Source organism: Podarcis liolepis (genome assembly GCF_965112155.1).
Source record: "Podarcis liolepis genome assembly, chromosome: 2".
NCBI classification, from domain to species: Eukaryota; Metazoa; Chordata; class Lepidosauria; order Squamata; family Lacertidae; genus Podarcis; species Podarcis liolepis.
Genome location: NC_139555.1, coordinates 124,242,099 through 124,256,700, shown reverse-complemented (window position 1 = coordinate 124,256,700; position 14,602 = coordinate 124,242,099). Strand labels below are relative to the sequence as shown.

Genomic DNA, 14,602 nt, shown 5'->3' with positions numbered 1-14,602 from the left:
ATGGAAAGGATTTGCTGAAATAGCTAAATTGAATTAGAATACAAAAAAGGGAGGTGCGAGGAGGTCGATGAAACAATTAAAAGAAAGATAAGGATATGGAAATACTGGATGTGTTTTTAAATGTTTTTGTTTTTAAATGTTCTTGTTCATTTTTCTTTTTATTGTTTTGTTGCATTGTTTTTTACTTTGCTTTTTATTTATGGAATAACAACCTGGAAAACCCCCAGAAACCCAGAAGACAAAAGTCAGAGATTGGTGTGTATTACAATGAGTGAAATAAGTATTTGATCCCCTATCAACCAGCCAGATGTCAGGCTGCCTGGTATCTTCACTGTTTGTAATGAGCTGAGATTATGTAACCTTTATGGTTAAAAAGGATTTCTCTAAGTGCACCCTTAGAAAGTATTTATGAGGTAACAGATAATCCCAAATGGTGGGAAATTCTAAACGCTAAGGGATATCATATAGTTAAAGGTATGTATAGAGGAGAGTCCTTAAAGTCATTGCAGGAAGTAATAGAGAATATAGGTAACCAATACTGGTTAAAAATTGGAGGAATATACAACAAAATTTCCAAAGTCCAAGAAACAGGAAATAGGAGTTTAGAAGAGCCAATAGAGGAACTATACCAACAAATGGAAAAAACGAAACAAGGAATGATAGGTAAAATCTATAAGAGAATGATTACAAATAATGAACAGACAACCCAACTTATTCAAAAGATGTGGAGTAAGGAAGAACAAGTTAGCGAAGCAACGGTTGAAAGGATAATGAAAGGAACAGATGAGATTTAAGTAAGCAAATTCAGAGAACTGAAATTAAAATTCTTTCTAAAATGGTACAGAACTATGCCCGTGGCTGAGGATAATTGTTTGAACCCTTCCAATGGGTATGGGGGGGGGGAGGGAAAGGAAAAAATTGTACAGCAAATTTAAAAATTGTAAGAAAAAGAAAAAAAAAGAAAGTAATGCAAAACAGATTAATAAATTCCAGAATTTTAAAAACAACTAAAACAGCAACTTAACATGAATTTTACTATCTAACGAGATCACTGATCCATAAAATGAAAGCAATAATCAATGTACTGTACTATAAAAAAAAGAAGACAGTACTTTAGATTAAAATTAAAATTATTATTTTTTCTTACCTGCACTGATGATAGACATTGTTTGGATGGGGCTTTTATGCATTGCCGCAGTCACACAATCAATCAAAAACAGAGAACAAGCCACAGTCACAAAAATGAAAAAGCCAAATAAAAACGCAATTACATTTAGCAAAAACAAAAGCACCAAATAAAAGCTCCAAGTATCACCTCAGAACACTGCAATTGGAAATGGAAGGCTTTGATTACACCCCCCACCCCCGTTCCTTCAAGCCCTCCTCATAAGGCTTGGTTTCAGACCCTTGATGATCTTGATTGACTCCTCTGCATCATCTTCATGAAGTTTTCCCTTAGAATGTAGGAAGCTGGAAATCTTAAATTTACTTTCCACAGTTGTTCCCACAAAGCAAAGTCAATGTTTTGTCCTACATCTCTGGCCCAGCTTCTCATTCATGATTTTATCATTTCATTCTTTGTATCTCACTCCAGTAACATTTAGATAATATTTTAATCCTGGAGCATAATAACTCCCTTTCAAATTGTGAGTTTTGTTCTGCAAATCCGTTTTAAAAAATCTGACTTAAATGTTACATTCAACTGATGGTAAATTGACCAGTCTCCCTCCCACCTAGAGGAAGAAGTTCCCTTTATAGGGACCCCACATACAATGAAGCAATACCACACGGCCCTAAACCTAAACTCCCAATACATCAACATCAGTGGGTATTGGTCTGCTGTGTCAAAGTTTTACTGGACGTTTGGACAATATTGGTGAGAGCACCTGTAATCTCAGGGTCACCACTTCCCCTGGAATACGAATCACTTCCGTCCAAACCAGTAAGTATGTCTGTAATTATGACAATCTGACCAATGCCTAGACGACTTAAGCCCTATATCAGACTCCTCTCCATGGGTTCCCCCCTGAATATAGAGCATGGTCCAATCCCCTGGACATTCTCAGACATACAGAAGTCCTTCTCAAGGTCATGAAGGAATCTGAAGAGGTGATTCAAGCAACACAAAAGGAGATTTCTCCTAAAGATCAGGAAGAACTTTCTGATAGTAAGAGCCAGCAGTGAAAAGGAACTCCCTCAGAAGGGGGTGGACTCTCTTTCATTGGAGGTATTTAAGGAGAAGTTGGATGGCCATCTGTCATGGATGCTTGAAATGATTTTTTTCTGCATTGGCGGGAGTTGGACTAGATTCCGAATCTACCATTCTATTATTCACCATGCTGTGAGTTCTTGAATTGACTTTTTTACGAGTGAAATTTTATCTACATTCCATGCGCTGATATGCTTTCAACCCTGTATGAATTATTTGGTGGGCCATGAGAGTGGCACTCTGACTGAAGCTCTTCCCACATTCCAAACACTAAGAAGATTTCTCTCTGGTGTGAATTCTGTGATGCAAAGCGAGACTGTGCCTGTGACTGAAGCTCGTCCCACATTCCAAGCACTGATAGGGTTTCTCCCCTGTATGAATTCTTTGATGGGAAGGGAGATATGATCTGTGACTGAAGCGCTTCCCACATTCTAAGCACTGAAAGGATTTCTCTCCTGTATGTATTCTTTGATGCAAAGTGAGACTGTCCTTTCGACTGAAGCTCTTCCCACATTCCAAGCACTGATAGGGTTTCTCCCCTGTATGAATTCTTTGATGGGAAGTGAGTTGGCTGCTGTGACTGAAGCTCTTCCGACATTCGAAGCACTGATATGGTTTCTTCCCTGTATGAATTCTTTGATGGGAAGTGAGACCCTGCCTCTGACTGAAGCTCTTTCCACATTCTAAGCACTGAAAGGATTTCTCCCCTGAATGAATTCTTTCATGGGAAGTGAGATGGGTGCTCCTACTGAAGCTCTTCCCACATTCCAGGCACTGAAAAGGTTTCTCCCCTGTATGAATTCTTTGATGCAAAGTGAGATATGATCTGTGACTGAAGCGCTTCCCACATTCTAAGCACTGAAAGGGTTTCTCCCCTGTATGTATTCTTTGATGGGAAGCGAGATTGTTGTTCTGCCTGAAGCTCTTCCCACATTCCAAGCACTGATAGGGTTTCTCCCCTGTATGAATTCTTTGATGGGAAGTGAGATGGCTTCTGTGACTAAAGCTCTTTCCACATTGCAAGCACTGATAGGGTTTCTCCCCTGTATGAATTCTTTGATGGGAAGTGAGATGATGTCTGTGACTGAAACTCTTCCCACATTCCAAGCACTGATATGGTTTCTCCCCTGAATGAATTCTTTGATGGGAAGTGAGATTCTGCCTCTGACTGAAGCTTTTTCCACATTCCAAGCACTGATATGGTTTCTCCCCTGTATGAATTCTTTGATGGGAAGTGAGATATGATCTGTGACTGAAGCGCTTCCCACATTCTAAGCACTGATAGGATTTTTCCCCTGTATGTATTCTTTGATGGCGAGTGAGATGATCCTTTTGACTGAAGCTCTTTTCACATTCTCTGCAGTGATACAATTTCTTTCCTCTGTGAATTCTTTCATGTGAAGTGAGGCTATCCCTCCAAATGAAGCTCTTTCGTTGATGGGAGGTGGACTGGGAGCTCTGGCCGATGTTCTCTCCATACTCTGAATATTTATTTGATTTCTCTGATATGTGGATTCTGTTGTGGTCCCCCTTGTTCTTCCCTTCCCATTCATCACCAACTGCAATGAAGAGAAAATATAATTATCGCCTCAAGAAGAAACCCACCACCTGACCCCTCCCCCAGCAATGCACTGCCATGTTAGGGTAAGTCGTGCTAACTCTGCATTGCTGTCCCGGACCCCAACCCCACTCAGAGTGAAGGGGACGTGCTTCACATCCATCATTGAACAAAGTTAATGAATGCTTGTGATAAGGGAAGGACTGAAGTTACGATGTGAGGCCTTACAATAGTTGGCTGGTATTAACTGACATATTGCTTGGCTTTTATCTGGGATAGATTTTATTTGGCTCAATCCTGGAATCCACCCCATATGCAAGGTCAGTCATCTCTTTGGTCAATCAAATGCAAACAGAAGCCAAAACAACAAACCTGACAGAAGTTACTTCAACTTCCCTAAAAACTCTCAAGCCCACATTTAAGAAGGCCTGGGTGGTTCAGACAAGCCTGGTCATTGTTTCAAAAGGCATGACTAGACAAAGAATATTCACAAACAGTTGATATCCCTCCATTCAGGGCTCACGGTGTGGATGTTAGAATCCCAGATGCTGTTGGTCTCCTTCCAAATAGTGGAGGTTCATCAAATAGAAAAGGGGTGTCCAACAGGTCAATCATTATCTACTGGCAGATCCCTGCAAGGTTTTGGTCAATCGCAGTCAATCGCTGGCCCCCTCCCGGATCCTCCCTCCATTGTTGGAGAATGGAAGACAGAGCTTACAAACCGAGGCTGGAGGCTGTTTTCCCCCCAGCACTCCTTTGGTGAGTTGCAAATAAAAGCTCAACAACTTTGACCCGAACCCCTCAAAAACAGGGGTAGATCACTCCCAGTTTTTAATTCTGCGAGTAGATCGCAGTCTCTTGGAAGTTGGCCACCCCGAAATAGAGGTATGTATGGAATTTCAAAATTGATGTTTAATGAGAGGGTCCATGATCCCACAATTCTCCTCCTTGACTTCCTTACGCAAAGCTCTCTTGTCAGGATCCAGCAACGTCCGTGCCTCCTCTGAAACAAGCAGGAACATCTTCACCTGCACACTCCCCACCAGCTGTTGCCTCAATCTAAATTTGGTCTAAATTTAAACTTTTTTCTAAATCTCTTACTTCACTTTGAATCTCCTCTCATTTTCATGAGGAGACCAACTCTGTATACTGTATTTTTAGCTCCATAGGGTGTACCGGACCATAGGGCGCACTTAGTCTTTAGGGGGGAAATAAAGGGGAAAAAATTATTCCCCTCCCCAGCCCCAAAGAGCAAAGAAACCAAGACAGTGAGCAGGATCCATCCCGCTGGCTGTCTTGGCTTCCTCTTTAGTCGCACGCAAAGTCTCCAGCCGGGAGAGGCTGCGGGCGGCTTTGGCAGAAGCCAAGACAGTGAGCGGGATGGATCCCGCTAACTCTCCTGGCTTCGTTTTTAGCTGCAGGGCTGGGGCGGTGGAAGCCTGAGCTTCCCCCGACCCCATCCCCCAGAAGAGGCAGCTATCCACAAGCCTTTTGAGTGCGGCGGGAGTTCCCACCGGGCTCCGAAGGCTTGCGGATAGCAGCCTGAAGCACAGGGTGTGCAGCGCCAACCCCCGCTGCGCACCGACCACTATCGCCCTCCAGGCTTCAGCGAAAGCCTGCATTAGCTCCATAGGACGCACAAACATTTCCTCTTCATTTCTGGAGGGGAAAAAGTGCGTCCGATAGAGCGAAAAATAAGGATAGTTTAATTAGTAACGTAAGATGGAAAATGACTATTACTCACACTTAATCTAAGCACAACGGCCACAAGAGCTTTTGACTAGGAATTCGGCTATGCGAAGTTGAATGTTTTCTGTTCTCCGCTGTTTACCCTTTTTTGTTTCAATTTATACCAATTCATGAACTCAGAACTCATACACTGATCACCAGTGAGGAACGACGTGTTATTCCTGCAAATTTATTCTGCAAGTTTTGAGATATTCAAATGACATGAGAAGAATGAGTCTATACATTTGTATCACTTATTAGTCCTATAATCCTTGCTTTTAAAAGCAATAAAAAGTTGTTCCAAAAAGAAAAGATAATGGGGCAACTCACGGAGGCCCCACCTGCAGTCAATCCTGAAATTAGGATCAGGTAATTTAAGAATTTAGGATCAGCTTCTAGTGCTGCGCGATGGATCAGTCACTTGTTCTGTTGCTCTGTTCTCTCCTATCTCTCCTCCTCCCCCCGCCCAATTTAAACCAATTCATGAACTCAGAACTGATACACTGACCACTAATGATGAACCATATGTTATAGAAATTCCTGCAAATTACTTCTACTAGTTTTGAGAATCATATGAGAAGACTGAGAAGTCTACATATTTGTATCATATATTAGTCCTATATGATCCTTGTTTTTAAAAGAAAAGGAAAAGTTATTCCTAAAAGAAAAGAAAAAGGCAAAACACAGAGACCCCATCTGCAGTCAATCCTGAAATTAGGATCAGGTAATTTAAAGAATCATGGCTTCCAGTGCTGTGCGATGGATCAGTGAGTTCTCTGACATTGGTAGGGCATTCAGAGCCCAGTACTGGCGCTAATACATCACGGTGGCCGGGGAGCTGTGACGTATTCCTGGCTCAAATTGCCTGCAGATGTCAAAGGTGCTGGAAGGCAGGTGGAGGAGCCCAAAAAGGTGCCCACCTTCTCAAACTCCATCCGCCTGCCTGCCTCATCCCACCCCCAAAATGAGCAAGCCCCAGTACCTCTCCAGCCCCATCCATCCATGTCCCCATCTCCCCTCCCCTGGGACTCACCAGATCCCTCGGAGGTCCCTGGGAGGGAACGCTCAGAGGCTGTGAGGAGGGATGCAGGAGACAACCTGACCAGGTCAACTGTCCATCTTCCCCCTTCCATCCTCGCTAGCTTTACAGATTCAGTCTCTTTCATCCTTCCTGAGGAGTCAAGAAACCATCACAAGCTGCAGGGTCCTGGAAGAGAAAAAGAAGCAAAGGGAGCCTCAGAGGCCCTGCAGGGATTCTCCTGCCCTAGATATTCCCCTGCTCCTGGAAAAGCACAAATGGGGCAGCCCCTTCCCAACAGAAACCCCATTTGAAGCATCTACAGTGATTCCAACTTAATCTGTATGCACCTCACCCCACTTCGTAAGGCTGGCATGGTATGCACACTAGTGACCTGAGAGTAGACTCCATTGAACTCAGAGGGGCTTATGGATAGAACTTGGTGCAAGAACCAGGCACCATCCTGTCCCCAAGCCTGAAAACTGCAACCCCAGAGCATGGGCAGAATACAGCCGAGCAGCTATTACATGTAGGTGTCCCCACGTCTCAGTGCAAGAGATGCCTTAGCAGTTGAGCTGGCTGGGCCCCAAACCTCTTTCTGCTCCTCATTAGAGCTGCTGAGAGACCCTAGAAGGTTGGGAATAGGATCTGGCTCCTGCTGTTTCTTAGCCACCTCCTCATTTTCCTTATTCACGCAAAATGGAGTGATTTTTGGTTGTGCTTTCTTTAGAGAAGCTCTCTTTGGAGCAGGGCCCGTGGCACTCGGGGAGAGACCAGAAATTTTGTAACCACTCCAGGTCAACACCATCTTTCCCCTTAATTCCTTATCATGTTTCCTTATACCATTTGTAGCAACTTCTGTGTCATTCACTTAGTGTTCTGCAGAATGCGGAGGCTAGACTGGTAACTGGGAGTGGCTGCTGGAACCATGTAAGACCGCTCCTAAAGGAACTACTTTCAAAGTGTTGGTGCTTTAAAACACTCAACGGCCTTGGCCTAGGATACCCGAAGGAGCGTCTCCACCCCCATCATTCAGCCTGAACACTGAGGTCCAGCACCCAGGGCCTTCTGGCGGTTCCCTCAGTGCAAGAAGAGAAGTTACAGGGAAGCAGGCTGAGGGCCTTCTTGGTAGTGGCCCCCTCCCTGTGGAACACGCTCCCATCAGATGTCAAGGAGATGAGTAACTCTGTGACCTTTAGAAGACACCTGAAGGCAGCCCTGTATATTGTATGTGCTGGAAGCCGCCCGGAGTGTCTGGGAAAACCCAGTCAACTGGGTAGCAGGTAAATATTATTATTATTGTTATTATTATTATTCACACAAATTGCTGATGGCGGCGGCAGGTTCACCCCAGTGCCTTGCCAGGGCAGGAGGGGCTTGGTCTTCCTAAAAATATTGAGCTGAGAAAGGCTGGATGCAGCTCCTGCCCCCAAGAGTGGCACATGCCAGTCTGTGCACTTGCTCTGCTGGGAGGGGGCAGATGTTTAACAAGGCTGGAAACCAGATCTCCCCCGGCCCTAGGGACTCCTCCCAAGAATCCTGGGAGCCAGAATTGGTTCAGGACCCTGAGAGTTGCAAGGAGACAGCTTCAGCCCTGCTGCCCAAAGACTGCAATTCCCAGGGTGGTCACCAATCCGCCCTTCTTGCCAGGGAACTCTGGGAATTGTAGTGGGTAGATGGTGGGAGAGGGTCTCCCCTCCAGTCTCCACACTTGGGGGGGAGGCTGTATCTCCCCACTCCACAGGGCGTCTCCTTCCTCGGATTCCATGGATGCTTCTCTGTGTTAAGAAATGCGACTTTCCCCTCAATCTGAAGGGGGCTTATTTCCATGCCCTCTTTTTGTTGCCCCAAAGACTCCTCCCCAACAAGGAAGGCAGCATCTTGATCCAAAGGAAGAACAGAGTCGCAGACCTGCTGGACACTCAGCCCCTCCCTGGCTTGGCGGAGAGGAACTGGGGGCAGGACCCTCTGCTCCCTGACTTTGGGGGTCATCTCCCCCCCCCCATGCATGAGCTGAACGGGGTGGGGATGTCTCCTCCCTTGCAGCCCTGGGACCCCCTTCTCCCCGCTGCACCCCAAGGGGGAAGAGAGAAGAGACTCACCGGATTCCAGGAGGGGAACCGAGGAAGTTTTTGCAAAGCAGAGAGAACAAAGCAGCCTCCGCTTTGCTTGCAGGAAGGGACTGGGCAGGGAGGGGCTTCTGCTGGGGAGGACCTTGCCCTCCCCCGCCCTCCCCTTCCTGTCCTCTCTAGGAATCCAGCTCTGCTCCTTTTAACCCTTGGCAAGCCGAGGGCGCCCAGACCGCCCCTCCCTCTCCCTGCCTGCTTCTGCGCTCTAGGGCTGCCCTCCTTTCTCCATCTGGGCCAAGGACTCTGCATCAAGGCCCCCCCCCCCATCTTATGCAGACTGACGACAAGGGAGGTGGGGGTTCCCCGTTACCATTCTGCAGTGTGCATCTGGATCCCAACTTTGAAATGACTAAAAACCTGAATGTTAAAGCGCCTTTCCTGGAAGCGCCTTCCCTGGGACCCACCGGCAGGGTACGAGGGATCCGGCTGCGATGTTGGGGACCTGCAGGGTCTCCTTGGAAGTCTCCCCCCCTCCACCCACGTTTCTCTTTTCCTGGGGGGGCCAAGAGATGCTCCCCTGCCCTGCACCCCCAGGGGCCCCTTTGCGGAAACTGAAGTGCGATGCCCACCAAAGGGAAGGCGAAGGTGAAGGACCCCTGGACCTTTGTCCGCAGACAGCTCCCCCCCTTTCTTCCCCCACAACAAACATAACCACAGTTTTGAAAATCCCTCATACTCTGGGCATGTGCAGATTTCACAGCTTTCTGTAAACCAGAGTCAGGGAAGAAGTGGCCAAAGAACCACCTTGCAGAAAAGCGGCCTTGTGGGCTGAGGTGCAGGATCCCTGAGGATCCAGTACAGGAAGAACTGAACAGGGAAGAACTGCCCCCCCCCCATCATAGAGGGGGTAGCACCCCCACCTGACTCGCAGAAATAGACTCCAGGAGGAGTAAGGGGGGTCGATGGGCAGAGAGGACAAAGAGATAAAGATGCAGTGATGGGGAAGGGAGGGCCCCCCAAAAAGGGCCCTTACTGGGCCCCAGATCTATGCAATACAGCTGCAAAGTGGGAACCCAACACCTGCAGGGCTTGCCTGGCAGAATGAAGCCCCTCCCCCCACGCACAATAACACTGGAACATTCAAAAGGTAAAGGACCCCTGGACGGTTACATCCAGTCAAAGGCGACTGTGGGGTTGGGGCGCTCGTCTCCGCTGTCAGGCCGAGGGGGCTGGCGTTTGTCCCCAAACAGCTTTTCCGGGTCACGTGGCCAGCAGGACTAAACCGCTTCTGGCGCAACGGGGTACATTGGTGAAAACCAGAGTGCACAGAAATGCCACAACTGCTTGCACTGGTATGTTTTTGAACTCTTAGGTTGGCAGAAGCTGGGACAGAGCAACGGGAGCTCACACTGTCGTGGGGATTCGAACCCTGACCTTCCTTGTCCTTCAGATGAGGGTCCCCATTGCCAAACAGGGCCCTCAGGGTTGACTACCCAGGGAGGGGGTGGAAAGAGGCTCAGGAGCCAACTCCCAGGGGCCACGGTTCCATTGTCCCTCTTCCAAAAAAAGTTGATTGACATTAAAATGGTGAGGGGTGTGTGGCATCATCTCATCCATTAGACTGGGAGGAAGAGGGTGTGGGAGGGAAGCCCAGCCAAGCATTGCCAGGGGACGGTTGGGGGCGCTGGCAGAGAATTTCCTGGAGGGGCTCCAGAGCTGCCTTGTTGTCTTCCTCCTGCTCAGGTATCTGATTGAAGTAAAGCGGGGGGTGGGAGTCCTAGTCCCATCGCACCCCCTTCCTCCAGGGAGTTTGGATTCATGGAATCCTAGAGCCAGCCAGCAAAAATCGCAGAGAGCATGCGAAGCTAACTCTTTATTACCAGAAACAAGGACTGCTCCAGGGAGCCAGGAATAGTCAGCACTCAACTCTTCTCAGTAGTTGCAGAGATCCGGGTGGAAGAATCTGCAGCCCAGCCCTTTGCGGTTCTGAAGCACAAGAGCCAACTCCTAGGGGCTGATCGGCTTTGCCAATAAAATATTTGTGGGGTCCTGGCACCCCCAAAGTTAACCGGAATTGCCATTCAAATAGAGTGTGTGCACGGCATCATATGATCAATTCTGCTGGACAGAGATTGCCTGGGCCCTCCTATTATTTTATTCAAGTCGGCACATCTGCTGAGAAGCAAGCCAGGTCAGATCAAGGTGCTTTTGGAAAAAACTAGTTTTCTGGATCCATTTCAATTGAGTTTTAGGCCCAGTTTGGGCCCAGAAACTGCTTTGGTCGCCCTGTATGATGATGACCTCTGTCGAGAGTTAAGGGAAACATGTCCCTGTTCATTCTTCTCGACCTGTCAGTGGCTTTTGATACCATCGACCATGGTATCCTTCTGGAGCGACACTCCGAACTAGGAGAGTTTGGCATGACTTTGTGATGGTTTGGGCCCTAGTTGGATGGTCGTTCCCAGAGGGTGGTACATGGAGAGTGATTTTCAGCCCCATGCAACCTTCAATGTGGGGTTCCTCAGGGCTCAAGCCTATCCCCTAGGTTGTTAAACATCTACATGAAACTGCTGGGTGGGCTTATCTGGAGGTTTGGAGTACGTTGTCAGCAGTATGCTGATGACACTCAGCTCTGTTTCTCCTTTACATCTGCAGGTGAGGCAGTGGAAGGTCTGGAAGGTCTTGCCTTGGTAATGGACTGGAGAGAGCCAACAAACTTAAGCTCAATCCAGATAAGCCCGAGGCACTGTTAGTGGGTGGTTCCCTAGGCCACCTACTCTTCACGGGGTCACGTTTCCTCCAAAGAAGCAGGTTCACAGCTTGGGGGTACTCCTGGAGCCTTGCTGTCGCTCGAGGCTCAGGTGGCCTCGGTGGCCCGGAGTGCCTTCCATCAGCTTCGGTAGTAGAAGCTGTGAGGATACTGTCTACTTTGGTCTCATTTCAGTCAGGAAGGGAAAGATCTTCTAGAAAGAGAAGAATCCCAAACCAGTTACGAAGGGTGTGGTGACCCCCTGGGTCTTCTATACTGTCAGAAGTACCTCAGGAGCATGGAAGCTGACAGAAAGTACCACCTTGTTTAAAAATTAAAATATTAAGTTGCAACAACTAAGTTAAGGAGCTGAAGTGAAATAACTGGAATTAAGGTCAGCATTGGCCATCCTCTCTAGACACCTGTAACATTGAAGAGGAATAACTTTAAAAAAGCAACAGAAGTTTAAAAAAGCTGTGCATTTACTACTTTGTTTAGAAGCCTGTAACATACCCTAAATTTACTACAATTTATTAATAGGTTTACTGTTTCCTGAAAGAACATTATCTATCTCCTGACACATCCTTTGCTTTTTTCAACTTTGTTCTGTAAAATAATCTTTCTTGTTTGTTCAACTTCTGCCAGAGTCTCCAAGGATCTTTGTCTACGTTCACACAGAAAGATAATCCTATTTTATTTTAAACTATCCCAATAATAATTGGGACAAAATATTTTAAAAGCTGGCAAAGAGACCTTGCCAATTTTATATGGCAAGGGAAGAAAGCAAGAATAAAATCAGAAATAATGATGGGGCCAAAAGAAACGGGGGCATTTGCAGTCCCAGATTTAAGAAGATATTTTGAAGCAGTGTGCTGGAGTTGGATGAAATAGTGGGTGTTACTAAAAGATACTGAAGTTTTGGAACTAGAAGGCTGGGACAAAATACGGGGTTGGCATGGATATTTATTCTATGGGAAAATACAATTGCATAAAGGATTTACAAACCGCCTTGTGAGAAAGGCCCTATTTGAGGTATGGGAGAGAACAAAAGAGAGAATTATAGAAAGAACTCCAAGGTGGACCTCTCCAATAGAGGCAACCTCGACATTAAAAAAAAATTGCCTGGCCAACTTATAGAGATTTAGCAGAAGGAATGAATGAAAATACAGTGGTACATCAGGTTAAGTACAGTGGTGCCCCGCAAGATGAATGCCTCGCAAGACGAAAAACCCGCTAGACGAAAGGGTTTTCCGTTTTGGAGGTGCTTCGCAAAATGAATTTCCTATGGGCTTGCTTCGCAAGACAAAAATGTCTTGCGAGTTCCTGTGGGGTTTTTTTCCTCCCCCCTTTTCCCCAAGCTGCTAAGCCGCTTATCAGCTGATCCGCTAAGCCGCTTAACAGCTGATCCGCTAAGCCGCTTATCTGCTGATAATAATAATAATAATAATAATTTATTATTTGTACCCCACCCATCTGGCTGGGTTTCCCCAGCCACTCTGGGCGGCTTCCATAGAAACCAAAAATACACTAAAATATCAGAGATTAAAAACTTCCCTGAACAGGGCTGCCTTAAGATGTCTTCTGAATGTCAGGTAGTTATTTATCGCTTTGACATCTGATGGGAGGGCATTCCACAGGGCAGGCGCCACTACCGAGAAGGCCCTCTGCCTGGTACCCTGTAGCTTTGCTTCTCGCAATGAGGGAACCGCCAGAAAGCCCTCAGCGCTGGACCTCAGCGTCCGGGCAGAATGATGGAGGTGGAGACGCTCCTTCAGGTATACTGGGCCGAGGACGTTTAGGGCTTTAAAGGTCAACACCACCACTTTAAATTGTGCTCGGAAACGTACTGGGAGCCAATGTAGGTCTTTCAAGACCGGTGTTATGTGGTCTTGGCGGCCGCCCCCAGTCACCAGTCTAGCTGCCGCATTCTGGATTAGTTGTAGTTTCCGAGTCACCTTCAAAGGTAGCCCCACGTAGAACGCATTGCAGTAGTCCAAGCGGGAGATAACCAGAGCATGCACCACTCTGGCGAGACAGTCCGCGGGCAGGTAGGGTCTCAGCCTGCGTACCAGGTGGAATTGGTAGACAGCTGCCCTGGATACAGAATTGACCTGCGCCTCCATGAACAGCTGTGAGTCCAAAATGACTCCCAGGCTGCGCACCTGGTCCTTCAGGGGCACAGTTACCCTATTCAGGACCAGGGAGTCCTCCACACCAGCCCGCCCCGTCCCCCAAAAACAGTACTTCTGTCATGTCAGGACTCAACCTCAATCCATTAGCCGCCATCTATCCTCCAACTGCCTCCAGACACTCACACAGGACCTTCACCGTCTTCACTGGTTCTGATTTGAAAGAGAGGTAGAGCTGGGTATCATCTGCATATTGATGGACACCCAGTCCAAACCCCCTGATGATCTCTCCCAGCGGCTTCATATAGATGTTAAAAAGCATGGGGGAGAGGACGGAACCCTGAGGCACCCCACAAGTGAGGGCCCAGGGGTCTGAACACTCATCCCCCACCACCACTTTCTGAACCCGGCCCAGGAAGAAGGAGCGAAACCACTGCATAACAGTGCCCCCAGCTCCCAGCCCCTCTAGACGGTCCAGAAGGATGTTATGGTCGATTGTATCAAAGGCCGCTGAGAGATCCAGCAGAACTAGGAAACAACTCTCACCTTAGTCCCTAGCTCACCGGAGATCATCAACCAGCGCGACCAAGGCAGTTTGAGTCCCATGATGAGGCCTGAATCCCGATTGGAAGGGATCCAAATGGTCTGCATCCTCCAGGCATGCCTGGAGTTGTTCAGCAACCACGCGCTCAATCACCTTGCCCAAGAATGGAAGATTTGAGACTGGGCGATAGTTGGCCATACTGGCCGGGTCTAAATATGTTTTTTTAAGAAGCGGTTTAATGACCGCCTCTTTCAGCGGATCTGGGAATGTTCCCTCACAGAGGGAAGCATTCACCACCCCGCAGAGCCCATCGCCCAGCCCTTCCCGGCTTGCTTTTATTAGCCAGGATGGGCAAGGATCAAGGAGACAGGTGGTTGGTTTCACGCGTCCAAGCAGCCTGTCCACATCCTCGGGGGTAACGGATTGAAATTGATTCCATGCAACTTGACCAGACAGTATCATATATCAGGAAGGCAAAAGTATATTTACTAGGAATCTTGAGTAAGCATATCCCCAAAGACAAAATTAACATCTTTCTGTATGCAACAACAGCAGCGAAAATGTTGGTAGCCAGTCACTGGAAAGGAAATTATATCCC

General features: G+C 47.4%; 2 protein-coding genes across 4 annotated transcripts in view; one reads left to right on the top strand and one right to left on the bottom strand.

Moving 5' to 3' along the window:
• Nucleotides 1-14,602, top strand: part of LOC310699299 (vomeronasal type-2 receptor 26-like) — a gene marked incomplete at its 3' end in the record, with an annotated part of 299,229 nt that overhangs the window by 102,376 nt on the left and 182,251 nt on the right. The window lies entirely within an intron of this gene.
• Nucleotides 1,365-14,602, bottom strand: part of LOC310701644 (uncharacterized protein) — a 55,854-nt gene continuing 42,616 nt past the window's right edge. Inside the window, exons 1-4 of one of the 3 annotated variants that reach the window (XR_014523078.1) lie at nt 8,616-9,449; nt 6,529-6,702; nt 2,412-3,768; nt 1,365-2,381 (exon numbers count right to left, since the gene is read on the bottom strand). Coding sequence is in view for 2 of the 3 variants with exons in the window: in XM_083492865.1 (XP_083348991.1) it covers nt 2,480-3,768; nt 6,529-6,661 (1,422 nt within the window). In the remaining variant the exon portion in view is untranslated. Of the gene's footprint in view, nt 3,769-6,528; nt 6,703-8,615; nt 9,514-14,602 lie in introns of those variants that run through there. The other 2 variants (XM_083492865.1, XM_083492866.1) reach the window with 2 other exon arrangements.